This window comes from Emys orbicularis, chromosome 11 (assembly GCF_028017835.1).
Source record: "Emys orbicularis isolate rEmyOrb1 chromosome 11, rEmyOrb1.hap1, whole genome shotgun sequence".
Lineage (NCBI taxonomy): Eukaryota > Metazoa > Chordata > Testudines > Emydidae > Emys > Emys orbicularis.
Window position 1 is genome coordinate 2,310,243 of NC_088693.1, and position 26,564 is coordinate 2,336,806.

The following is a 26,564-nucleotide window of genomic DNA, read 5'->3' on the forward strand; positions in this document are numbered from 1 at the left end:
GGCTGCTCACAGAAATTCCAGATCCTCTGTGCCGAAAGGTACAGTGTACTCCACTTTACCAGTTTTACCTTAAACCCCTGCTCCTGTAAACCACACAGTATTGTGAGCATTTACAATAAAACAAAAGTAGGTTTATTTAAGAAAAAATAAAGATTTAACTAGAAATAGAGGTGGAAACAAAAGGTTATAATATAAAACAAAATCCATAAAACATGACCCCGGATCTGCACTTCTTAATGGTTACCTTTCCTATCTAATAAAGTAGATTTCCCCCCTCGAAAGTACAGCCTGTTGCAGAGCTGCCTAGTTTCTCAAGAACCAGGATCCAAATGTTCCTGAAAGCACCTGTGCTCCACAAGGGGGTTTTCTCTGTGAGTGGCTACAGAGTGCTTCTCCTTTGTCTGTTATAGTGAAAACAGCATTTTGTTTCTAGTCAAAGATTCACCCTGTCTTGTGAAGTGCTACCTTTGAGTGGGTTTGATTGTTTGTTTGTTGCCTCAGATGGTTTTCTATTCTAAGATTTAGTATTGCGCAAGTCTAAACAATTGAGCCTTGCATTGCATCACTAGTCAAACAGGGCGGGGTGACAACTCCCCCCTGCCCAACTGGGCCATCACTGAGACAGTGACTAATTTCTTCTCCAAATCCATAAAGCATACTTTCAGTGTAAATACATTATTCCTTAAATACTACCCATACATACATCTCACAAAGATTAATCTTGACATGTTACGAGCTTTCTGTGCTTTATATGTAACTCTTTATGGATAAATATCCTGTAAGATGTGTTTGGTGTAGTGAGTTTGTCAGGCTGGAGGTGAGAGTTGTTAGCAAAGTATAGAGGACCCTTTGCCATGGTGCCTCGATCAGTCACTTTACTGTAAGTTTCACTCTGTATTCAAAGGCTTTCAGTTACATAACAATTCTGTGAAAGTACCAAATCAATCCTTTTATTGCAACCTGAAGCGGAAGTTGTTTTAAGATTATTCCAAACAAATTTTCAGTGCTGCTTAAAGAGTCTTAAAATAAAAACTAATGCTGTGTACAGCCTGGTTAGCCCCTCTAATTCAGTCCTCAAGCCTGAAACCTACCAATATTACTTAGAATTAGTCAACTATGTCAACTCTTTCCATGGCATTACATTTGTTTTTGTTCATTTTGGTCAAAAGCAACAGGACACTGTTCTTAAAAATATCTGTCTTAATATTATTGCACTTTATTTTATAGCACCCAAAGGTGTAGTAGGTGCATCTCAGAAGACCTAAGCCACGGTCTGTATCTGAAAGAATTTGGTGTGCTGTAGAAACAACATCAATGATGCTGATAGTGTGGGAGGGGAAGAAGGATAAAGTTTGCATGGATACTCCATTTATGCATTACCACAATCTGGTGGTTTTACAATGGCTTTTCACATATGCCAACTTTACTCCATCTGTGCAACATTAAACTCTACTGTCCTTAAACTTTGCATTTCCCTGTTTTCAGATACTGCATTTGTGGGAGAGACATTTAAATGCCAATTTAGAATAACAGTAAAGTCATTTTCATTTTTGATTATTGTGGATTTCCCCTGCTGGATTTTGCAGGTTCCTTCCAAAAGAGTGACTGTGGAGGGAAAGGAAGAAAATCCATTTCGGAAGGGGCTGGGCAGCCCAAGTAGAGCATCTGTTAAGACTTCCCCAGGAAGTGGAACTCCTAGCAACAGGGTTAACATTTCAGTGTCTCCCACTTCATCAACTCCTCACAGAACGGGCTTACTAGAAAACCGGTATGAATCAAGCTCCTTCAATATGCTGTTATCAAAATTTAGCACTATACAAATGTGTAATCTTAACAATTTACTGTACGTATAAGCCCTTTCGGTTCATTTTTATGATTTTTTGGTATTGCTTTGAAAACAGTGTTAACAATCACATTTCCAGCTCATGGCTGGTCCATGAGCTCTGGGAACAACCTAAAAGAGCTGTGTGTGCAAAATTCATTGTTGTATTTTATATTTTAAACTTGCAAATTGTGAAAGGTTAGCAGGAAGTACAGAGAGCACATGAGGCATGCGTGGTGGAGGAAGAGGTTTGTCTTTGTCCGTCTGAATTAATGATTCCTTCTTGTGCTATGTTAGTGAAAAGAGGAAAAGAACACAGCCCTCTGGTTCAGAGATGAATGAAGATTATCCCAAAGAGAATGATTCTTCAACGTAAGTTACTGCTGATCTTTATAGGTTCTGACGCAAATTCCTCCTGCATGTGCCCACCTACTCTTAAAATATGAGTCTTGTTGAAAAGAATACACAGATCTTTCTCTGTCAAAATAACATTGTAATATATGTTTGGAAAGGGTTAAGGACTAGGGAGTGAGGTATAGCCCTATATAGGTATGTTAATTCTGCAGTAGTGTGTTATCTACAGACAGTGTGTTTGCCTTGTAAGTTAGCACTGTGCCACACACTCTCAAAGAAACTGAGGAACCACCTGATCAGCATCCTGTACAGCAGACAGGAGAAGATCAAGAATGAGCTCTCAGACCTGGAGACTCTCATACAATACCAACCTTCCACACAAACTTCCACGTGGCTGGACTTTACAAAAATGAGACAAGCCATTTACAATGCACACTTCACTTCTCTACAGAGGAAAAAGGATAGTAAGCTATCTAAACTCCTACCTGCCACAGGGGGCTACAACAGTGGTACCCTCAACTCATCTAACAACATTGTCAATCTTTCCAACCACACACTTAGCCCAGCAGAAGAGTCTGTCCTATCTCGGGGACTCTTTCTGTCCCACCATCCCCATGAACACGATACAGTTCTGCGGTGATCTGGAAGCCTACTTTCGTCGTCTCCGACTCAAGGAATATTTTCAACGCACCACTGAACAGTGCACTGACCCACAGGAACCCTCCTACCAACACTACAAGAAGAAGAACTCTGCGTGGACTCCTCCTGACAGTCGAAATGACAGACTGGACCTCTACATAGAGTGCTTCCGCAGACGTGCACAGGCTGAAATTGTGGACAAACAACATCACTTGTCCCATAATCTCAGCCGTACAGAACGCAATGCCATCCACAGCCTCAGAAACAACTCTGACATTATCATCAAAGGGGCTGACAAAGGAGGTGCTGTAGTTATAATGAACAGGTCGGATTATGAACAGGAGGCTGCCAGGCAACTCTCCAAGACCATATTCTACAGGCCACTATCCTCTGATCCCACTGAGGAATACCAAAAGAAACTACACCATCTGCTCAAGAAATTCCCAGCTACAGTACGGGAACAAATCTACATGGACACACCCCCAGAACCCCGACCAGGGGTATTCTATCTGCTACCCAAGATCCATAAACCCGGAAACCCTGGACACCCCATCTCCTCAGGCATTGGTACTCTTACAGCAGGATTATCTGTCTATTTGGACTCTCTCCTCAGACCCTACGCTACCAGCACTCCCAGCTATCTTCGAGACACCACCAACTTCCTGAGGAAACTACAATGCATTGGTGTTCTTCCTGAAAACACCATCCTGGCCACCATGGATGTAGAAGCACTTTACACCAATATTCCACATGAGGATGGACTACAAGCTGTCAGGAACAGTATCCCTGATGAGGCCACAGCATGCCTGGTGGCTGAGCTTTTTGACTTTGTCCTCACCCACAACCACTTCAGATTTGGGGACAACTTATACCTTCAAGTCAGTGGCACTGCTATGGGTACCCGCATGGCCCCACAGTATGCCAACATTTTTATGGCTGACTTAGAACAACGCTTCCTCAGCTCTTGTCCCCTAGTGCCCCTCCTCTACTTGCGCTACATTGATGACATCTTCATCATATGGACCCACGGAAAGGAGGCTCTTGAAGAATTCCACCTGGACTTCAACAATTTCCACCCCACCATCAACCTCAGCCTGGACCAGTCCACACAAGAGATCCACTTCCTGGACACTACAGTGCAAATAAGTGATGGTCACATAAACACCACCCTATACCGGAAACCTACTGACCGCTATACGTACCTACATGCCTCCAGCTTCCATCCAAGACACGTCACATGATTCATTGTCTACAGCCAAGCCCTAAGATACAACCAAATTTGCTCCATCCCCTCAGACAGAGACAAACACCTACAAGATCTTTATCAAGCATTCGTAAAACTACAATACCCACCTGGGAAAGTGAGGAAACAGATTGACAGAGCAAGACGGGTACCCAGAAATCACCTACTACAGGACAGGCCCAACAAGGACAATAACAGAACACCACTGGCCATCACATACAGCGCCCAGCTAAAACCTCTCCAGCGCATTATCCACGATCTACAACCTATCCTGGAAAATGATCCCTCACTCTCACAGACCTTGGGAGGCAGGCCAGTCCTCGCTTACAGACAACCCCCCAACCTGAAGCAAATACTCACCAGCAACTACACACCACACCACACCACAGAAACACCAACCCAGGAACCAATCCCTGTAGCAAACCTCGTTGCCTACTCTGTCCCCATATCTACTCTGGCGACACCATCAGAGGACCCAACCACATCAGCCACACCATCAAGGGCTCATTCACCTGCACATCCACTAATGTTATATATGCCATCATGTGCCAGCAATGCCCCTCTGCCATGTACATTGGCCAAACCGGACAGTCCCTCCGCAAAAGAATAAATGGACACAAATCGGACATCAGGAATGGTAACATACATAAGCCAGTAAGTGAACACTTCAATCTCCCTGGTCATTCTATTGCAGATTTAAAAGTCACTATCATTGAACAAAAAAACTTCAGAAACAGACTTCAAAGAGAAACAGCAGAACTAAAATTCATTTGCAAATTTAACACCATTAATCTGGGCTTGAATAGGGACTGGGAGTGGCTGGCTCATTACAGAAGCAGCTTTTCCTCTCCTGGAATTGACACCTCCTCATCTATTATTGGGAGTGGACTACATCCACCCTGATTGAATTGGCCCTGTCAACACTGGTTCTCCACTTGCGAAGTAACTCCCTGCTCTCCATGTGTCAGTATATAATGCCTGCATCTGTAACTTTCACTCTATGCATCTGAAGAAGTGAGGTTTTTACCCACGAAAGCTTATGCCCAAATAAATCTGTTAGTCTTTAAGGTGCCACCAGACTCCTTGTTGTTTTCACTAACCGAACACATCTTCTATAATGGTGTTGGATGCTAAATAAATATGTGGGATATTCACCTTTTGGGGGTAATTTGCACTTGTTTTGCCAGAAGTTGTCTTACTGGGTTTGAGTTTTGACTTGTAAGAGGTCAAAGCACAAAGGAGGATGGTATTTAATACAGCAGAGATATGTAGGCAGTGTGTTTGAAGTGATAGTGAGAAGGCCTATTTAATGAATTACACCTCTACCCCGATATAACGAGACCCGATATAACATGAATTTGGATATAACGCGGTAAAGCAGCGCTCCGGGGGGGCGGAGCTGCGCACTCTGGCAGATCAAAGCAAGTTCGATATAACACGGTTTCACCTATAACGCAGTAAGATTTTTTGGCTCCCAAGGACAGCGTTATATGGGGTAGAGGTGTAGTTGGCTAAATTTGTTTGCTGATGAGGTGTACATACTTCATAGTTAATTATAACAAAGGCCAATATGAATTAAATATCTAAAAAAGTTTAAAGTGTAAACGTTAACCAGGAAAAAACTGTACTTCACATAACTGCTCTGACTTCAGCTCCCATTTATCTGTAGCAATAACAAAGCTATGACTGATCCGGCATGGAAGTTTTTAAATAGTAGCAGAGAGAAACAGCTGAATCTGAAACAGACAGAGGAGAACAGGACATCAGGTAAACATTCATTTTATATCCTTTTCTCTGGCCTCGAAAAAAATGCGGTCTTACTCCACTCATAACTATTAAGAAAGCTGCTGCAAAAATAGTTTTCCTAGCCTGTCGCTTTGATCATGTCAGCCATCTCTTTGAAGTCCTTTGAAGGCTCCCCCCTCTATTACATCAAATATAAGCTACTTGTATTCACTTTCAAGGCCCTTCACAGCCTATCATAAGAATGGCCAGACTGGTTCAGACCAAAGGTCCATCTGGCCCAGTATCCTGTCTGCCGACAGTGGCTAATGCCAGGCGCCTCAGAGGGAATGAACAGAACAGGCAATCATTAAGTGATTCATACCCTGTCGCCCACTCCCATCTTCTGGCAAACAGAGGCTAGGGACACCATCCCTGCCCATCCTAGCTAATAGCCATTGATGGACCTGTCCTACGTGAACTTATGTGGTTCTTTTTTGAACCCTGTTATAGTCTTGGCCTTCACAACATCCTCTGGCAAGGAGTTCCACAGGTTGACAGTGCGCTGTGTGGAAAAAATACCTCCTTTTGTTTGTTTTAAACCTGCTGCCTATTAATTTCATTTGGTGACCCCTAGTTCTTGTGTTATGAGAAAGTAAATAAGGTAGTGTTATTTACTCTTTCTCCACACTAATAATGATTTTATAGACCTCTATCATATCCCCCCTTAGTCGTCTCTTTTCCAAGCTGAAAAGTCTGTCTTATTAATCTCTTCTCTTATGAAAGCCGTTCCATACCTTTAATCATTTTTGTTATCCTTTTCTGAATGTTTTCCAATTCCAATATAGCTTTTTTTGAGATGTGGCGACCACAGCTACATGCAGTGTTCAAGATGTGGGCCTACCATGGATTTATATAGAGGCAATATGATAATTTCTGTCTTATTATCTATCCCTTTCTTAATGATTCCCAATATTCTGTTCGCTTTTTTGATTGCCACTTCACATTGAGTGGATGTTTTCAGAGAACTATCCACACTTTGCATTTATCAACATTGAATTTCATCTGCCATTTTGTTGCCCAGTCACCCAATTTTGTGAGATCCTTTTGTAGCTCTTGTCTGTTTGGATTTAAGTATCTTGAGTAGTTTTGTTTCATCTGCAGATTTTGCTACCTCACTGTTTATCCCTTTTTCCAGATCATTTATGAATATGTTGAAAAGGACTGGTCCCAGTATACACCCCTGCAGGACACCGCTATTTACCCCTGTCCATTCTGAAAACAGATAATTTATTCCTACCCTTTGTTTCCTGTCTTTTAACCAGGCCCTTAATACCAGCCTCCATCGGTCACTTATTGAATTTTCAAACAAGCACCTTTTTGCTTTCTTCCACGTTACCCCTCATTCTTGGGAGGAGCTACCCATGAACATCTGCCGCACACATTCATTACTCTCCTTCAAATCCCTCCCTAGCTTTCATTTGCCATGATGCCTACTGTGACGGGTTGAATCACAGAAACCCCCTTGGGAGCTGCCACCCAATGTGCAAAGACTACCCCTGCTTCAGTTTTCCCTGCCAGCTCAGGATTCCAGCACCCTGTCTTGCTGAGCCAGACACTTCAGTCTGCTCTAACAAAGACTCAGGGTCTGAATCACTAGTCCCAAAGCTGCAAGTTTACCTGAAAACCAGCTCACAGGAGTGTGCTTGTCTTTAGCACTCAGATGCCCAACTACCAATGGGGTCTAAACCCAGATAAATCCGTTTTACCCTGCATAAAGTTTATGCAGGGCAAACTCATAAATTGTTCGCCCTCTATAACACTGATAGAGAGATATGCACAGTTGTTTGCTCCCCCAGGTATTAATACATACTCTGAGTAAATTACTAAATAAAAAGTGATTTTATTAAATACAGACAGTAGGATTTAAGTGGTTCAAAGTAGTAACAGACAGAACAAAGTAAGTCACAAGCAAAATAAAATAAAATGCGCAAATCTATGCCTAATCAAACTAAATACAGATAAGTTCCTCACCAGTTCCAGAATGCTCCCTTTTACAGGCTACTCTCCCTTTAGCCTGGGTCCAGCAATCTCTTACAACCCCTGTAGCCTCTGTTCAAGTATCCTGGGGGGTGGAGAGGCTCCTTCTTTAGCCAGCTGAAGACAAAATGGAGGGGTCTCCCCCAGGTATAAATAGGCTCTCTCTTGTGGGAGGAGACCCCCCTCCTCCCTCCTATGCAAAGTCCAGCTCCAAGATGGAGTTTTGGAGACACCTGGGCAAGTCACATGCCCCTGCATGACTCAGTCTTTACAGGCCGACGCCATTGTCCACATGGTATCTTGCATGTCTCCAGGAAGACTTCTTATGTGGATTGGAGCATTCCAAGATGCATTGTTCCCCAAGTGTTTCCTGATCAGGTACTTAACCTGGCGAATTCCTTCCTAAAGAAGCTGACCAAATGCCTCCCAAAACTTACTTAGAAACCAAGCAGGCATACAGCCCATATTCTTAACCTCAAGTAGAAAATGATATATATATGTACAAATAGGATGAATAGATATAGTAGACCATAACCTTTACGGAGATATGTTACCTGGCACAGGCAGCACAAAACATATTCCAGTTATGTCATACATACATTTATAAGCACCCCCTCCCCATAAAGCCTTATGGGGTACACCGTCACACCTACAAAAAACTTGGCAATGTTTAGGGCACTGGTATGCTGGGACCACTATTTATTTCAGTGTTCTTCACTGCAAGGCCTGTAAGCCAGTGGCGGCTCCCATGAACCCTAAGTGTGGCTCCCTGTCGATTGCTCTCTGGCAGCACAGTGGGGCTGTAGCTAAGGCAGGCTCCCTGCCGCTCCTGGAAGTGGTCAGTACGCCCCCGCAAGGAAAGTGGGGGAACAGAGGTCTCAGCATGCTGTTCCTGCCTGCAAGCACCGCCCCCACAGCTCCCATTGGTCGGGAACGGGGAACTATGGCCAATGGGAGTTGAGCAGGCAGTCCCCAGAGCCACGTGGGCCGCAGGGGCGCGTTGGCCCCTTCCAAGAGTGGCATGGGGCTGGGGCCCCCCGAAGTAAGTGCTGCCACTTCAATGGGCAGGTTCTGAATAGCTCTTCCGCCAGCGAACCTGTAGCCTCCGAGAGCCAGCCCCCAATAGCCCCTCCTGCACCCCAAGCCCTTGCCCCAGCCCTGAGCCCCCTCCCAGAGCCAGCCCCCTATACCCCTTCCTGCACCCCAAGTAATATTACCAATAACGGTGTGGAAGCAGAACGGCAATATTACCATATCGACCAACAAAGAACTCAGAATGTTCAACCGCCTGTGTCGGGTTGATGTGGCTCTCACATTGAAGGTTTTTTGCCAAAGTGGCCCCCTCTTCAAAAAATAATGAAGAGCACTGATCTATTTTTTTGATGAATATTATCTCAGGGAATGTCTTCACTACGGAGCTAAATTGGCACTGCTGCAATTGATGCAGCAGCATCGATTTAGCACGTCTGGTGAAGATGTGCTAAATCGATAGGAGAGCGCTCTCCCGTCGATTTCTGTACTCCACCTTCCCGAGAAGTGTAAGGTAAGTCAGCGGGAGAGCGTCTCCCATTGACACAGCACAATGTAGACACCGCGGTAAGTGGATCTAGCTACGTCGACTTCAGTACTGTTATTCACGTAACTGGAGTACCGTAGCTTAGATCGATTTACCGCGGTAGTGTAGACCAGGCCTCATTGATTCCTTGTGCTATCCACCTGTTGTTTCTTGTCTTGTACTTAGACTGGAAGGTCTTTGGGGGCAAGAATGGTCTTTTAGTCTGTCCATACAACACCTAACACAATGGGCTCCTGGTCCATGACTAGGGCTCTAAGGCTTTATGGTAATAGAAATTATTATTATTATTATTATTATTAATGAAATCATAGAAATGTAGGGCTGGGAGGGGACCTTGAGAGGTCATAATAAATAGTCCTGCCAAGTCAAGATAGGTAAGTGGCAGGCACGGACTCTAATGCAATTCTTTTCTTAGAATCATGGATGTGTAGGACTGGATGGACTTCAGTAGGTCATCTAATCCAGCCTCCTGCACGCAAGGCATGACTAAGTAATAACTAGCCCACTAGGTGTTTGTCTAATCTGTTCTTAAAAAAACTTCTGGCGACAGAGATTCCACAACCTCACTAGGCAATTTGTTCAGTGCCTGACTACCCTGACAGTTGGGAAGTTTTTCCCTTGCTGCAATTTAAGCCCATTGCTTCTTGTCCTATCCTCAGAGGTTAGTGAGAACAATTTTTCACCCTCCTCCTTGTAACAACATTTTATGTACTTGAAAACTGTTAGGTCCTCCTCCCCCCAGTCTTCTCTTCTGCATACTAAACAAACCCAATTTTTTCAATCTTTCCTCATAGGCCATGTTTTCTAGACCTTTAATGATTTTTGTTCCTCTTCTCTGGCCTTTCTCCAATTTGTCCATACCTTTCCTGAAAGGTGGTGCTCAGAATTGGACACAATACTCCAGTTGAGACCTTATCAGTGTGGAGTAGAGTGAAAAAATTACTACTTGTGTCTTGCTTACAACACTCCTGTTGACACATCCCAGAATGCTATTTACTTTTTTTTTGCAACAGTGTTACACTGTTGACTCATATTTAGCTTGTGATCCACTATAACCCCCAGATCCCTTTCCGCAGTACTCCTTCCTAGGCAGTCATTGCCCATTTTGTATGTGTGCAATTGATGGTTCCTTCCTAAGTGGAGTACAGCAGCCCAGGATAGGGATAACTGGCGAAGACTTGTCAGAGCGGGAACGTCCTTTTTTGAGGAAAATCGCCTTGCCCTAGTTGCAGAAAAACACCAGAAAAGAAAGGAAAGACAACTGTCACACAGCAGTCGTGGCCCAACCCTGTCTTCTCTCACCACCTGCAATGTCTGCCAACAAGCCTGTGGCTCAAGGGTCGGACTCCTCAGTCACCAAAGAATCCATGAAAAATAAAACCTGTGAAAGAGATCATCCTCGAGGGATTGCCGATGACTTTGAATTTCATCCTGTTTGCTTCAGGCCATTTCTCCAGTTTGCCCAGATCATTTTGAATTTAAATCCTATTCTCCAAAGCACTTGCAACCCCTCCCAGCTTGGCATCATCCACAAACTTTATAAGTGTACTCTCAGTGCCATTATCTAAATCATTTATGAAGATTTTGAACAGAACTGGACCCAGTACCAATCCCTGCAGGACCCCACTAGATATGTCTTTCCAGCTTGACTGTGAGCCACTGATAACTACTCTCTGGGTATGCACTCACATTATAGTAGCTTCATCTAGGCTGTATTTCCCTAGTTTGTCTATGAGGAAGTTATGCGGGGCAGTCTCAAAAACCTTACTAAAGTCAAGATATTCCACATCTACTGCTTCCCCTCTATCCATAAGGCTTGTTACCCCGTCAAAGAAAGCTATTAGGTTGCTTTGACATCATTTGTTCTTAAGAAATCCATGCTGACTGTTACTTATCTTATTATCGTCTAGGTATTTGCAAATTGATTACTTGATTATTTGCTCCATTATCTTTCTGGATACTGAAGTTAAACTGACTGGTCTGTAATTCCTCTGGTTGTCCTTATTCCTCTTTTTATAGATTGGTTCTGTATTTGCCCATCTTAATGATTATCTTAGAAAACTCATGGAATGGCTCAGATATCTCCTCAGTCAGCTCCTTGACTATTCGAGGATATAGTTTATTGTAATTCTAAACGTTGAGCACCTTGTTCACAAAGGGGAATGTAATCTAGATTCTGCCTTTGTGAGAAACATTGGCTGGTGCAGATTTAAAAATGCAAATACACTTTATTTTGGTATAGCTCAGACTACAATTATTTTGCTAGTCAAACAAGTAAGGTTGATGCTGAACTAATAAGTGAAGTCTTTAAAAAAGATTTTAAAAGGACTTCAGAATTAGAAACAGAAGTTCTCTGTTTATCTGCAAGTACAGATGGCAGCAGTAAACTTCCTTCAGGCTGTACAGTTGGCCTGAACTCTGCATCTTCCATCCCAAAGCCAGGATGAAAGTGAACAATAATTCTCTGTCCACTTAATAGACATGCTTGAATCTTGTGAAGTTATGGTTTTACATGGCAACATTTATAATTTGAATCACTGGGGTGTCAGAATACATCTCATTTGAAATACTTCATGTTTTGCCCACAAATGTACATTAATTTACTATGAAATGGAGAATAGGAAAAGAAACTTAATTTTCAGTACAAGGTATTTGTTTTGAATTTTGTGTACACTGCATTGGAAATCATAGCTAAGAAGGGTTTGTGTGTATGTATTTTTCATGTTTGAACAACTGACACATACACATTCCATTGTTTCAGTTGTTGGTTCCACATTTTAACAGCCTTTTTCAAATAAGCAAATCAGAATTTCAGGGTGGAGGTATCAAGCCAGCCTTTAGCTTATATGAAAAAACTACATGCACTTAGTATTTAGAGCTAGTACTTTCTTCATTACACAACTCTGAAAAAAAATTACTTGTTGAAAAGGTTTTTAAATCCTTTACATATTAAGTATAGTCATTTACCATCCTCAAGTACAGTATACATAGCTGAGCTAGCTGGAATACATGACAAATGTTTTTTCTATTGCTCTTCAAGGGGTTTTGCCTCTACAATCATCCTCCTTTTATGGTAGCAGGTCCACATCAAAGGACTACTCCACTGGCAATTCCAACCTGGACAGGTAGGCATGACTCTATAGTGTTCTCTCTACAGGACAAAGAGCTGTTTTTCAGGAATTTAGGCATTTGATTTTTTGTGTGTTTACCAAATGGTATGCATATTTTATTCATGAAAACAAGTGCATTTCATTTTTCTGAAATAAATAATGCAGGATTGCTGAAACTCTAGTTTTGTACTAGACTTGGGTTGTCGTATGTCCTATATGCACGTCGGGCTAGATGGACTTCCTAAAAATATCTTAATTTGCATGTTGTAAGATTTCATCAAGAAAAGCCTGGGTTGTATTAAAGTTATATACAACGTACCTCTCTGTTGAGAAGCTCTGCTGTTGAAGGGAGCTTTGCTGGTGCTGGGTATCGGAGTCACTGTGTCAGTGAAGATCAGAGCCCCACATTCAGTTCTATGGGCTTGATTGTTTCACACCATGTTACTTGAGGGATTTGGAAGAATCTGGGATCAAAACCAAACTCTGCAAGGAAAAGAGTGGATGGTTTAATGGTCTGTGTCACATTTAAAATATCTAAACTCTAGAATCCCAGGTTCAAATCCCAGTGAGATCGAATCAGCCTTCACCCTTCCCAGGTAGATAAACGGTAGTTATTTTTATAAGTAGTAGCTGTATTCCAGTAGTGCCAGATTGGAGCCACATTGTGCTAGGCAGGCACCAGAGAGATACAGTCCTTGCCCCAAATAGTTTCATATTAGACCAGACAAAGGGTAGGGAGAGAGGAAATATTATCCATATTCTAGAGATGAGGAACTGAGGTATAGAGATTAAATGACTTGTCCAGGGTTCACATGGAAAGTTAATGGCAGAGCCATAAATTCAAACTAGATCTCCTGAGTTGTGGTCTAGTCATGCCTTAACCATAAGACCATCCTTCCCAGAGTTTACTGTGTGGGGATTTGTCCAATGGTATTTTAAAAACCAAAGACTTGTCTGCTGTGGGATTTGATGGGTGTTCTGGACCAGTGTTTCCCCTTCCCATATGTAGCCCACTATTTTGCAATGCAGTGTGCACCAGTTGTCTGCCTGGCTGCTACACTTAGATTCATAGATTCTAGGACTGGAAGGGACCTCGAGAGGTCATCGAGTCCAGTCCCCTGCCCGCATGGCAGGACCAAATACTGTCTAGACCATCCCTGATAGACATTTATCTAACCTCCTCTTAAATATCTCCAGAGATGGAGATTCCACAACCTCCCTAGGCAATTTATTCCAGTGTTTAACCACCCTGACAGTTAGGAACTTTTTCCTAATGTCCAACCTAGACCTCCCTTGCTGCAGTTTAAGCCCATTGCTTCTTGTTCTATCCTTAGAGGCTAAGGTGAACAAGTTTTCTCCCTCCTCCTTATGACACCCTTTTAGATACCTGAAAACTGCTATCATGTCCCCTCTGTCTTCTCTTTTCCAAACTAAACAAACCCAATTCTTTCAGCCTTCCTTCATAGGTCATGTTCTCAAGACCTTTAATCATTCTTGTTGCTCTTCTCTGGACCCTTTCCAATTTCTCCACATCTTTCTTGAAATGCGGTGCCCAGAACTGGACACAATACTCCAGCTGAGGCCTAACCAGAGCAGAGTAGAGCGGAAGAATGACTTCTCGTGTCTTGCTCACAACACACCTGTTAATACATCCCAGAATCATGTTTGCTTTTTTTGCAACAGCATCACACTGTTGACTCATATTTAGCTTGTGGTCCACTATAACCCCGAGATCCCTTTCTGCCGTACTCCTTCCTAGACAGTCTCTTCCCATTCTGTATGTGTGAAACTGATTTTTTCTTCCTAAGTGGAGCACTTTGCATTTGTCTTTGTTAAACTTCATCCTGTTTAACTCAGACCATTTCTCCAATTTGTCCAGATCATTTTGAATTATGACCCTGTCCTCCAAAGCCGTTGCAATCCCTCCCAGTTTGGTATCATCCGCAAACTTAATAAGCGTACTTTCTATGCCAATATCTAAGTCGTTAATGAAGATATTGAACAGAGCCGGTCCCAAAACAGACCCCTGCGGAACCCCACTCGTTATGCCTTTCCAGCAGGATTGGGAACCATTAATAACAACTCTCTGAGTACGGTTATCCAGCCAGTTATGCACCCACCTTATAGTAGCCCCATCTAAATTGTGTTTGCGTAGTTTATCGATAAGAATATCATGCGAGACCGTATCAAATGCCTTACTAAAGTCTAGGTATACCACATCCACAGCTTCTCCCTTATCCACAAGACTCGTTATCCTATCAAAGAAAGCTATCAGATTGGTTTGACATGATTTGTTCTTTACAAATCCATGCTGGCTGTTCCCTATCACCTTACCACCTTCCAAGTGTTTGCAGATGATTTCCTTAATTACTTGCTCCATTATCTTCCCTGGCACAGAAGTTAAACTAACTGGTCTGTAGTTTCCTGGGTTGTTTTTATTTCCCTTTTTATAGATGGGCACTATATTTGCCCTTTTCCAGTCTTCTGGAATCTCTCCCGTCTCCCATGATTTTCCAAAGATAATAGCTAGAGGCTCAGATACCTCCTCTATTAGCTCCTTGAGTATTCTAGGATGCATTTCATCAGGCCCTGGTGACTTGCAGGCATCTAACTTCATTACAAAGGCGGCACCATTTTATTAGTGAAGTGATTCCTTTATGTGAGTCCTGTTTTGAGATTCTTCAAGACATAATCTAATAAAGGTAGAATAGGACAGCCTTGTCTCCCCCAACTCAATCCCATTTAAATTGCCATGAGTAAATAGGCAGCACCTTGGCATGTGCAATGGATAAGGCTGATATGATTGTCATTTTTGTCATGGGCTATAATTGTTGTCTTTGCTACTGTCTTGAAAGAACAGTGCAGTCAAAAACTTACATTTTATTGGCCCCCCCACCCCTTTTTTTTTTGTGCACTGTAGGTCTAGCATATCAAGTCAGACACCCTCAGCCAAAAGAAGCTTGGGGTTTCTCTCTCAGCCAGCCCCACTCTCTGTTAAAAAAATGAGATCTAATCAAGACTACACAGGATGGAACAAACCTCGAGTGCCCCTTTCCAGCCACCCACAGCAACAGCTACAAGGGTAAGTTTCAGCTACTTTGATATCCGACTTTTTCCCCCTGTCATCTGAATTTGAGCAGACTGAAGTGTACGAATTACATAGAAATGAATTCAAGACCTGGTTCTGAAATGAGTGAGACTTGTGCCTGAGTAAGGAGCCCTTTTCCCAATTTGGGAAAAGAAAATTGTTCGCTAAAATGCTAACCTGAGAACTTAGTAGTTGATATAGTGAATCCAACAAACTTGTGAAAGGAATAAGCTTGTTTGAAAATTATTCTCTGTACCAAATGAGCAATCACAGTATTTTTATATTTAGATTGTAGAAATACCCATAGATGCTTTCCAGATATACAAGATGACTAATGGGTTGCCAACTTTCCGGCTGGGGGTGCAGGTTCTGGAGTGGGACCAGGAATGAGGGGTTCTGAGTGCGGGAGGGGGCTCAGAGCTGTGGCAGGAGGTTGGGGTGCGGAGGGTGGTTAGGGCTCCAGCTGGGAGTGTGGGCTCTGGGATGGGGCCAGGGATGAGGGGTTTGGAGAGCAGGGGGTTCGGGTGCGGGAGGGAGTACGGGGTCCCGGCGGCGGTTACTGCGGCTCTGAGGAAGTGGCCGCCAGGTCCCTGCAGCCCCTAGGCGCATGGGCAGCCAGGGAGGCTCCGTGTGCTGCCCTCATGCCCGCAGACGCCGCCCCCACAGCTCCCATTGGTCGCAATTCCCAGCCAATGGGAGCTGCGGAGCTGGCACTAAGGTCGGGGGCAGCGCCACGGAGCCTCCCTAGCTGCCCATGCGCCTAGGGGCCTCAGGGACCTGGCGGCCACTTCCAGGAGTCGCATGGAGTTAGGGCAGGCATGGAGCCTGCCTTAGCCCCAGGCCCTGCTGTGCCGCCGACTGGATTTTTAACGGCCCTGTCGACAGTGCTGACTGGAGCTGCCAGGGTCGCTTTTTGACCAGGTGTTCCCGTCGGAAACCAGACGCCTGGCAACCCTACTAATGGTCTAGGAGGGAGGAGCTATGTTGGAGCAGTTGGGATGGAGAACAGCAAACGCCTTAATAGGTCAATGTTCAATAATATCCTTTGTTCTTTTCAGATTTTCAAACTTGGGAAATACCTGCTACATGAATGCCATTTTACAGTCCTTGTTTTCAATTCAGTCGTTTGCTAATGATTTGCTTAAGCAGGGTATCCCTTGGAAAAAAATTCCACTCAATGCACTTATCAGGTAAACTTCATTTGCTTGGGTGGGATATTTTCTTTTTTGACATTAACTTTATTTAAGAACATAAGAACGGCCATACTGGGTCAGACCAAAGGTCCATCTAGCCCAGTATCCTGTCTTCCGACAGTTGCCAATGCCAGGTGCCCCAGAGGGAGTGAACCTAACAGGCAATGATCAAGTGATCCATCCCCTGTCACCTATTCCCATGTTCTGGCAAACAGAGGCTAGGGACACCATCCCTGCCCATTCTGGCTAATAGCCATTGATGGACCTATCCTCCATGAACTTATTTGGTTCTTTTTTGAACCCGGTTATAGTCTTGGCCTTCACAACATCCTCTGGCAAGGAGTTCCACAGACTGACTGTGTGTTGTGTGAAGAAATATTTCCTTTTGTTTGTTTTAAACCTGCTGCCTATTGAAGGAACTGGCACGAGAAATTGCAAGCCCCTTAACGATAATTTTTAATGAATCTGTAAACTCGGGGGTGGTACCGTTGGACTGGAAAATAGCTAATGTGGTTCCTATTTTCAAGAAGGGGAAAAAAAGTGACCCGGGTAACTACAGGCCTGTTAGTTTAACATCTGTAGTATGCAAGGTCTTGGAAAAAATTTTGAAGGAGAAAGTAGTTAAGGACCTTGAGGCGAATGGCAATTGGGACAAATTACAACATGGATTTACGAAAGGCAGATCGTGCCAAACCAACCTGATCTCCTTCTTTGAGAAAGTAACAGACCTTCTAGATAAAGGAAATGCGGTGGATCTAATATACCTCGATTTTAGTAAAGTGTTTGATACTGTGCCGCATGAGGAATTATTGGTTAAATTGGAAAAAATGGGGATCGATATGAAAATCCAGAGGTGGATAAAGAACTGGTTAAAGGGTAGACTGCAGCGGGTAGTACTGAAAGGTGAACTGTCAGGTTGGAGGGAGGTCACCAGTGGGGTTCCTCAAGGTTCGGTTTTGGGTCCGATTTTATTTAATCTATTTATTACTGACCTCGGAACCGAATGTAGGAGTGGGCTGATAAAGTTTGCGGATGACACAAAGTTGGGAGGTATTGCCAATTCGGAGAAGGATCGGGATATTCTGCAGGGAGACTTGGATGACCTTGTAAATTGGAGTAATAATAATAGGATGAGATTTAATAGTGAGAAGTGTAAGGTGGTGCATTTAGGGATGACTAACAAGAATTTTAGTTATAAGCTGGGGACGCATAGGTTGGAAGTGACGGAGGAGGAGAAGGACCTCGGAGTCCTGGTTGATCGCAGGATGACTATGAGTCGGCAATGTGACGTGGCTGTGAAAAAAGCTAATGCGATCTTGGGATGCGTTAGGCGAGGTATTTCTAGTAGGGACAAGGAGGTGCTGCTTCCGTTATACAAGGCGCTGGTGAGACCTCATTTGGAGTACTGTGTGCAGTTCTGGTCTCCTATGTTTAAAAAGGACGAACTCAAACTGGAACGGGTACAGAGAAGGGCCACTAGGATGATCCGAGGAATGGAAAACCTTTCCTATGAAAGGAGACTCGAGGAGCTCGGTTTGTTTAGCCTAACCAAAAGAAGGCTGAGGGGGGATATGATTGCTCTCTTTAAATATATCAGAGGGATAAATACCAGGGAGGGAGAGGAATTATTTCAGCTCAGTACTAATGTGGACACGAGAACAAATGGATATAAACTGGCCGTGGGGAAGTTTAGGCTTGAAATTAGACGAAGGTTTCTAACCGTCAGAGGGGTGAAATTTTGGAACAGCCTTCCGAGGGAAACGGTGGGGGCGAAAGACCTCCCTGGCTTCAAGATTAGGCTAGATAAGTTCATGGAGGGAATGGTTTGATGGGATAACGTGATTTTAGTCAATTAGGCAATAACGTGCCATCGCTGGTAAAATGAGGGTCCGGCTGGAGATTCTTGCCTGTATGCTCGGGGTTCTACTGATCGCCATATTTGGGATCGGGAAGGAATTTTCCTCCAGGGTAGATTGGCAGAGGCCCTGGAGGTTTTTCGCCTTCCTCCACAGCATAGGGCAGGGGTCGCAAGCTGGAGGATTCTCTGCGACTTGAAGTCTTTAAATCACGATCTGGAGACTTCAACAGCTGAGTTAAGGGAAAGTGGGTGGGTCAGCTTTTGTGGCCTGCATCATGCGGAAGGTCAGACTAGATGACCACAATGGTCCCTTCTGACCTTAAAATCTATGAGTCTATGAGTCTATTCATTTCATTTGGTGACACCTAGTTCTTGTGTTATGAGAAGGAGTAAATAACACTTCCTTATTTACTTTCTCCACACCTGTCATGATTTTATAGACCTCAATCATATCCTCCCCATCATCTCTTTTCCAAGCTGAAAAGTCCCAGTCTTATTAATCTCTCCTCATACGGAAGCCGTTCCATACCCAGAAATTCCTATTTTACTCAAACTGGACCTTGGGGTGAATTTGTAGAACATGATGCTTGAGTATAGGCATGTAGGAGTTGGTTGTGCCTTGAACCCTAGCTGCAATGTAAAATTAGGAAATTGGAAACAGTTCTTGCTGTCTCTGAAAATCCATCATAATTTGGGAATTTATAAGTGTATTGAGGGACAGATTTTAGAAACATAAAGTAGGGTGCATAGGAATTGCCATAGTGTGTCAAATCAGTGGTCTATCTAACCCAATATCTTCTCTGACATTGGCAGAACCAGCTGTTTCAGAAGAAAGTACAAGCAAATCCATAAGACAAATATGAAAGAACTTCCCAATAGTGGAAGCATCTTCCTAGTCCCAGTCAGATAATGGTTAGCTTATGCCCTAGCACATGAGGGTTTATATGTTGTATACTTTTTTATTCTACTTTATGTAACTGTAGAGGTTTATTGTCCATAAAGACATCTGATCTTTTAATACTACTAAGCTTTTGGCTCGTCACAGGTATACCTTGTGGCAGTGAATTACACACTGTGTTTTACACAGCACATGAGTTATGTGCTGTGTAAAACTGTCTCTCCTCTTATCAGTTTTAATTGTGTTGCCTTTCAGATTTCACTGACTATCCCCTGGTTCTTGTATTACCAGAAAGAACAAATGGTATTTGATCTACCCTCCTTGTACCATTCAGTATTTTATACGCTGCTCTCATGCCCTCTTATTTCTCCCATTTCCCAGTTAAATGGTTCTAGTCCTTTAATTTCTCCTCAGATGGAAGTCTTTTTATGTCTGTAATTGCTTTTATCTGTCTTCGGACCCTTTCTATTTCTGTTGTATCTTTCTTGAGCTCCTTGAACCCCTCCTGCACTGTTTGGACTTGGCAGTTCTATATGCCATTTGAAATGTCCTCCTGCCAGGATTTGCAATAAGACCTCTGTTTGGACCTATGATATCAGTCATAGAATGAGCATGTTGTGGACACTTTATCTAATGTTACTGTCAAGTTTGCAGATAGAGTAAAATAGGAATTTCTGAAGACCATCCTTGTGCTCTCAACTAAGTCCTGTTCTTTCAGCGGTCTGTCAAATGGGCCATTGTGCATATTTTTCCTGTTGTAGTTGTATAAATGCACTGTAAAGCTGCACTAAAGATGGTGCCCTATATCTTTACAGGCAAACTAGGTAGATAGCTCTTGTGACCCATTATAATAGGATGTTCTGATGGAGGCCATGTGTGATTGTGTGTAGAGGTACAACAGGACTGACATGAATGCTTCATAGTGCCTGTCTTTACTTCTGTTGCTTTGTTTCAGGCAAATTATCCAATTCTTTTGTTAGCTAATTTTTAGTTTTCTTTCCTTTTCCATATGTCACTTGCATGTATGTGTTATGAAATTAACTAGATCACAGTAACTGGAGATAGAGAGGATCACCTGATTATTAATAAAGTTAAACCAACAACAGTGGTATATCTGAGTTAAAACAAACTTTTGTCTTGCCAGATTTCTTCAGCTTCTTGTTATGTAAATGAATGAATCTGTATGTTGCAACTTCTTGTATTGCAAAAAGAAATAAGACTTGCAGCTGGGTGGAGTGTAATTTACAAAAGTGTTTATTGGCCATAGGAATTAGGGTTAATTATTTATCTGTTTATTTTAATGGGATGTTATTTCATAAGATATTGTACATAACACATTTTGTTACGTACTCTTTACATTGGAGGAATTTTTAAGTGCAGAGTCCCACTGAAATGATGGCATCAGGAGTTAAGTTTTAAAACATTTGGAATCTAAGGGGATGGGGACAGTTTGTGAAGTGTTGTACAAGTTGAATCCCTCTGCCTCATCCCCTAATGGAAAACAGACTTGGCAAATGTTTTTAGAGAGACATCTTCAGGTTTTACACTACCTACCATAAGATTTGGAAAGCCAGCCAACCAACCTTTCACTGCATTAATTTCTCCAGACGCTTTGCCCATCTACTTGCTAAAAAGGATGTTTGCAGCCCTGAGGTAAAGAAAGAGCTGCTCAAGAAAGTGAAAAGTGCCATTTCAGCTACGGCAGAGAGATTCTCGGGTTACATGCAGAATGTAAGTGCGCTCTCTTGTACAAACTGCTCCTGTGCTTTGCGCACTAGCTCAGAGGTACTCTGTTTGACTTGGTCTGTGCCCATTGGAGTCAAGTTGATACTGATGGAGCTGTGAAGCAGGTTGAGCACTCACCGCTGCAGTGCCTCCTGCTGGTCGTCCAGGAATTAGCTCGATTCCAGCACTCTGAGCACCCCCTGCTGGCTGGTGTCTCTCCTGCCTCAAGCCCCCGTGTCCCTCCCGGACCCTGGTGCCCGTTACCTTGGGGTTCTGCCCACAGCAGTACCCCCACACTCTGGGTCTCCCCTCCCAGAGGAACCCCAAACCCCATGTCCACCTTGCCTCAGTGGCTACTGCCAGTCATCATCTAGCCCCCGCCCCCTGGGGCAGATTGCAGTCTGTAATGGCCACTCATTGCTGGCAAGGGGGTTGTACCAGCTGCTTCTACCTATCCCCGGGCTGCCCCTCTGCAGCCCCAGTACCCCCTTAGGTCTTAACAAGGCCTCCACCTGGGGAGCTGCCAGGCTGGAGCTCCCCAGCTCCTCTTGCCCTTCCCCAGCACTGCTCTGCTACTGGTACCCTGTGCTCCCAGGCAGCTAGGTCCTTCCCACTCCAAGTCTGGAGTGAGACTCACTGTCTCCTGCCTCACAGCCCCTCTTATCAGGGCCAGTTGTGCCCTGATTGAGCTGGCCACACCTGGGGCCAGCTACTCAGCCAGCCTCCCTCAGCTGCTCTTAATCCCTTTTCTAATCGGGTCCCAGCCACAGCCCTCTCCAAGGGCTGCTTTTAACCCTGGCTCTCCTGGAGTGGGGCAGCCGCCCCACTCCAGCTGTTAGTTGAATGGATGGCTAGTGTCAGTTTTGTGGTTATAACAGAACTTTCATGTGATCCTATATAAGACAATTGCATTCAGAGTTAGTCTGTGTGTTTTTTTTAATCTATCTATCTATCTATCCATCTCCATCCACCCACACACGTATAGTAGAGAGATTGAAAGCAGGACATGCAGAGAGTCATTCTAATCTAAAGAATTTACACCGTTTCTAGGATGCACACGAGTTTTTGAGCCAGTGTTTGGATCAGCTGAAGGAGGACATGGAAAAGTTAAACAAAACTTGGAAGAGTGAGCCAGTGTCTGGTGAAGATAACTCGCCAGGACGGGCCTCTGATGACTTCTCAGCCACGAAAGTTTACACTTGTCCAGTTATCACTAACTTAGAGTTCGAGGTTCAGCATTCTATCATATGTAAAATGTAAGTATTTTTGAGAGAGACAATACTTTTGAAGTCTTAAGAAGTAAAAGTTCTGCAGATGGAAGGAAAGTATTTTCATGTTCTGTGATCTCATTCATCCACAGACCAACTGCCACATGTAGTACTAAGCAGTTTCCTTCTTTTCCTACATATGATGTAAGCAGAAATGAAAACTTTCCAAATGCTGAAAACTGTCTGCACAGGAAGATTAAGTGTAGTCACAGGGTAAACCCTCACACCACACTGCTCTTTACTGTAACATATTCGCCGAGCAGCCTGCTAGTTTTTTAATGTTTTTGCAAAAGAGGACTTAGTTTTGGTGTAGGTGCTTTCTTTTTTGCTTTCCCATCCATGCCCACTAGACAAGATTAGTGCTTTACATCAGGAAAGGGCTTGTTCCCAGAAGTGGGCAGGCCACATTTCCTCTGTCATTCTCCCAGTGGTTTCTTCCAGGGAATGGCAGCTTTCCTGTGGCTCCATAAGGAGCTATGCCAGTGGAGGCTACACAAGGATGTGCTGAGTAAGCACATCTACCTGCTCATTCACCTCTATGGCCAGTGCCGCATATGTTTGGTACTGTGCTGGTGTTAATCATGTCATCATTCTAGACAACTGTTGTTATGTGTGTCTCATATTGTGCCCTTAAAAGTTGTATGATACTACTTGGGTCCAGTTTTTATATCCTGAAATGAAATTAAGGTTTTTAAAGGTGTGCAAATATTAGTATTTCATTTTTAAAAAAAATCAGATTTCCTTTTGATCCCTCATGATGTTGGGCTGACTCCTTTCCTCCTGAGAGGGTTGATGCAGATTGGAGGGCTTTCAGCTATACCACCAGGCCTGTTGCCTTTCCCATATGACAGATCCCTTGATCACTCCAAAGTACTTCTTAGAGTTCAGGTTCATGTTTGCTCTCAAACTATTACTCACAGGAAATCTTTCTTTAAATCCTGAAAATACCAAACCCAAGTCCCAAAATTAAAGCGTAAATTCAGTCAGTGAGAGACTTTATCATCTTGATGAGTTAAAATGGGCTCGGTATGTCCACATGCGTAAAGTTACTGTGAAATAAACCATATAAACTATGATGATTTTCCAGCATACGTATAGGCAAAATCACATGTGCTTTTTTATTGTAGGTGTGGTGAAACAGTCACTAAACGAGAACAGTTTAATGATCTTTCCATTGATCTTCCCCGAAGAAAGAAATTACTTCCTTCGCGATCCATCCAGGATTCCCTTGATCTCTTTTTCAGGGTACATAATGCTTATTTATTACTGTTCATTCATTCATTCATTCATTCATCCATCTCTCTCTCTCTCTCTCACACACACACGTCACATCAATATATATTAAGAGTAACAGAATTCGGTTTTGTATAGACACAAACTGATCCTCACAATGCTCCTGGGATGTACATGTTTTACGGTTTCTTAAATAGGGAGATTGAGGCGCAGAAGAATTATGTAAATTCTAGAGAAGAGTCCACCTCAGATGGGATTAGAACTCAGAAGTTATTGGTTCTCAATCCTGTGCTAGGGTGGTTGGACAACTAGTCTCTCTCTTTAAATCAGAACAGAGGCCATATATATCTGTTTAATTAAAAAATAAATGTTGTATTTGAAATATCTAGATGCATACACAGTAAATAGACCTCCAACATGAGCTTGTTCAAAACTGGAGATAAATATTTCCTGTACAATTCACAGTATTGCATTTTGTTAGGAGTCCCCTGTGAAATCAAACTGATCAGTAGTCAAAAGTTTTAATCCGTGAAATCTGCCATGGTCCCTTTTATATACATTGGTCTTCATTTTATTTTGATACACTGATTGGAAACACAGACTTATCCTTTCTAAGGCTGAACAATAAGCCCATTGCTTATGTTTGAGGTACAGACTTCCATCCTTAGTAGAAGAGTAGTGGCGTGGTTTGACCGCTGGCTTACAGAAATGAATTGAATAAACAGTGGACAATGTCTAAATATTGCTGTTGTATGCATACTCCTCGCACAATGCTTTTCATCTCCTCTAGCTGTCTCTGCTTGGAAATTCTGTTTAACTGTGATACATCAGTAACGATCTCAGAGGCAGAGGGCCTTTCAGGAGAAAAAAATAGGAGCTTTGGACTAGGGATATGGAGAATTAAATGTTGTCCAGTAAGGGCTATGAAAAGCTACATGGTAGGTGTTTCTGAGAGGAAAAGCTGCAGGTCTTGCAAAACTACTGTCCTCTCATTTTGAGTACTAATGTTTCTTTACCCTTTCTATTTTCTAGCTCTATGTATCAGATTTGCAAAAAGCGATTTCTCCCTAACTAATTCCACCTGTCTTAACTGACAGGCTTTCAGTTGTAAGCTTATTTCTTGTTCTCTTATCTGATTCATGTTTTGGTCTGTCATGTTGAAATGATAAGTCAATTAAGAAATAGATGAGTGCCCTCGTCAGAGAAACACTGGACTGAAAAAGGCCATCTGCTTTCAATAAATATCTGGTTGAGTCATCCTTATATTTTGCTTCCTCTTTCATAGGCAGAGGAGATTGAGTATTCCTGTGAGAAGTGTAATGGAAAGTCTGCTGTTGTTACACACAAATTCAATAGGCTCCCCAGGTAAGGGTAAAATCCTACTCTGGTGCTTTCCCATGTCATAAAAGCGGATAAAAGTGTTGGTGCGTAGGACAGCCTGGCAGAGCAGGGCTAGAGTAATGAAGAGGATGAAGAGTAAAATGGTAGATATAATTAGAAGATTGTACGCATCATTGCTTCTGTATGCAGAGCTCATTGTACACACCAGGGGAGTCTGACATTCCTCCATTCCCTCCCCACCCCACAGCTTCTTGTGGGCCACCATTCCATCTCCCTCTGTTTCAGGACTCCCTGCAACCCCTCTCCCTTACCTCATGCGGAGGCCCTATCCTTTATTTCCACAGCATCCAATGCCAGGAGCTCTGTATGCCCCTGTTCATGTGGTCTCTGTGTGTCCCTATATCATTTTGCCCCATTCTCCTCCCCAGAGCCAGGGGCTCTGAATGCCCCCCCCACCCCAAGTCATTCCTCCCCTCCACCACATGCCTGCGGTGCTGTGCTCCAATGTCTCCCTCCCCCATTCTCCTCCCCATGCCTGTGGCTCTGTGCATTCCTCCTGCCCCCCATTATTTATTTTCTTTGTCTGGGGTACAGTGTACACTGGGGACTATATTGGCATAGCTGCAGTGCCTGAGCTGTGCTTGCATAACCCCGTAGTGTTAGACACAGCTACACTAACAATAGCTACAGAAGCATTCTTCCCTCAACCTAGCTTTGTCTGACACTAGGGGACTTAGGTTACACAGTTGCATCGCTCAGGGATGCGGATTTTTCACACGCCTGAGCAATGTAGCCATGTTGACCTAAATGTTAAGTGTAGGCCAGGCCTGGGAGATAAGTCATTCATGTTATCAACATTTTAAACTCATTTGGGAGGGAGGGCAAAGCTGAGATAGGCAGTGGGGTGAGGATTATGCTGGAACTTGTTAATGGCTGCCATCAATTCTTTGATCTACAGATTTGGTAGACCTGGTTGAAGCTGATACGTGTGCTAGCCAGATACCTGGGGCTCCATGCATTCCCCACTTTCCCCTTCCGGTTTTCTGATTTTTCACTAAAATCAATAGGATTCCGTCCACTGATGCCTAAAACATTCCCTGAAACTTTGGAATAGATCAAATGTGGCGTTCAGAAGTTACCACATTATATCCAGACTGACAGAGAAATGCCATCGAGTTCAATGTAGGACCTCACTTTGCGTGGCCAACCATCCCTTTTACCTTGGTGCTTGCTGTCTTTCTGTGTCACAGTGAGCATAGTGGGCTGCAAGGAAGAGTACAGAGAGGTTTCTCCCCTATATACCTTTCCCTCCGGAAAGTCAGAGCTTGACACTTTCTCCTAATAAGGATCAAATCTTTCCTGTTTTCAAAGGGAGGTTTACAGCTGCCAGCTTTGTCCTAAAGAAAGAGCAGAATATCTGGGTGGTAGCTGAGACTAGACAGGCTGATATCATT

At 43.4% G+C, this 26,564-nt stretch overlaps 1 protein-coding gene across 1 annotated transcript in view; it reads left to right on the plus strand.

Moving 5' to 3' along the window:
* The window catches only part of USP37 (ubiquitin specific peptidase 37), a 60,144-nt gene that overhangs the window by 10,215 nt on the left and 23,365 nt on the right, over nucleotides 1-26,564 (plus strand). Inside the window, exons 5-14 of the mRNA XM_065413400.1 lie at nucleotides 1,587-1,768; nucleotides 2,120-2,194; nucleotides 5,728-5,825; nucleotides 12,437-12,521; nucleotides 15,427-15,588; nucleotides 16,653-16,784; nucleotides 21,151-21,274; nucleotides 22,319-22,524; nucleotides 23,664-23,781; nucleotides 25,055-25,134. Of these exons, the coding sequence (XP_065269472.1) occupies nucleotides 1,587-1,768; nucleotides 2,120-2,194; nucleotides 5,728-5,825; nucleotides 12,437-12,521; nucleotides 15,427-15,588; nucleotides 16,653-16,784; nucleotides 21,151-21,274; nucleotides 22,319-22,524; nucleotides 23,664-23,781; nucleotides 25,055-25,134 (1,262 nt within the window). The remainder of the gene's footprint in view (nucleotides 1-1,586; nucleotides 1,769-2,119; nucleotides 2,195-5,727; nucleotides 5,826-12,436; nucleotides 12,522-15,426; nucleotides 15,589-16,652; nucleotides 16,785-21,150; nucleotides 21,275-22,318; nucleotides 22,525-23,663; nucleotides 23,782-25,054; nucleotides 25,135-26,564) is intronic.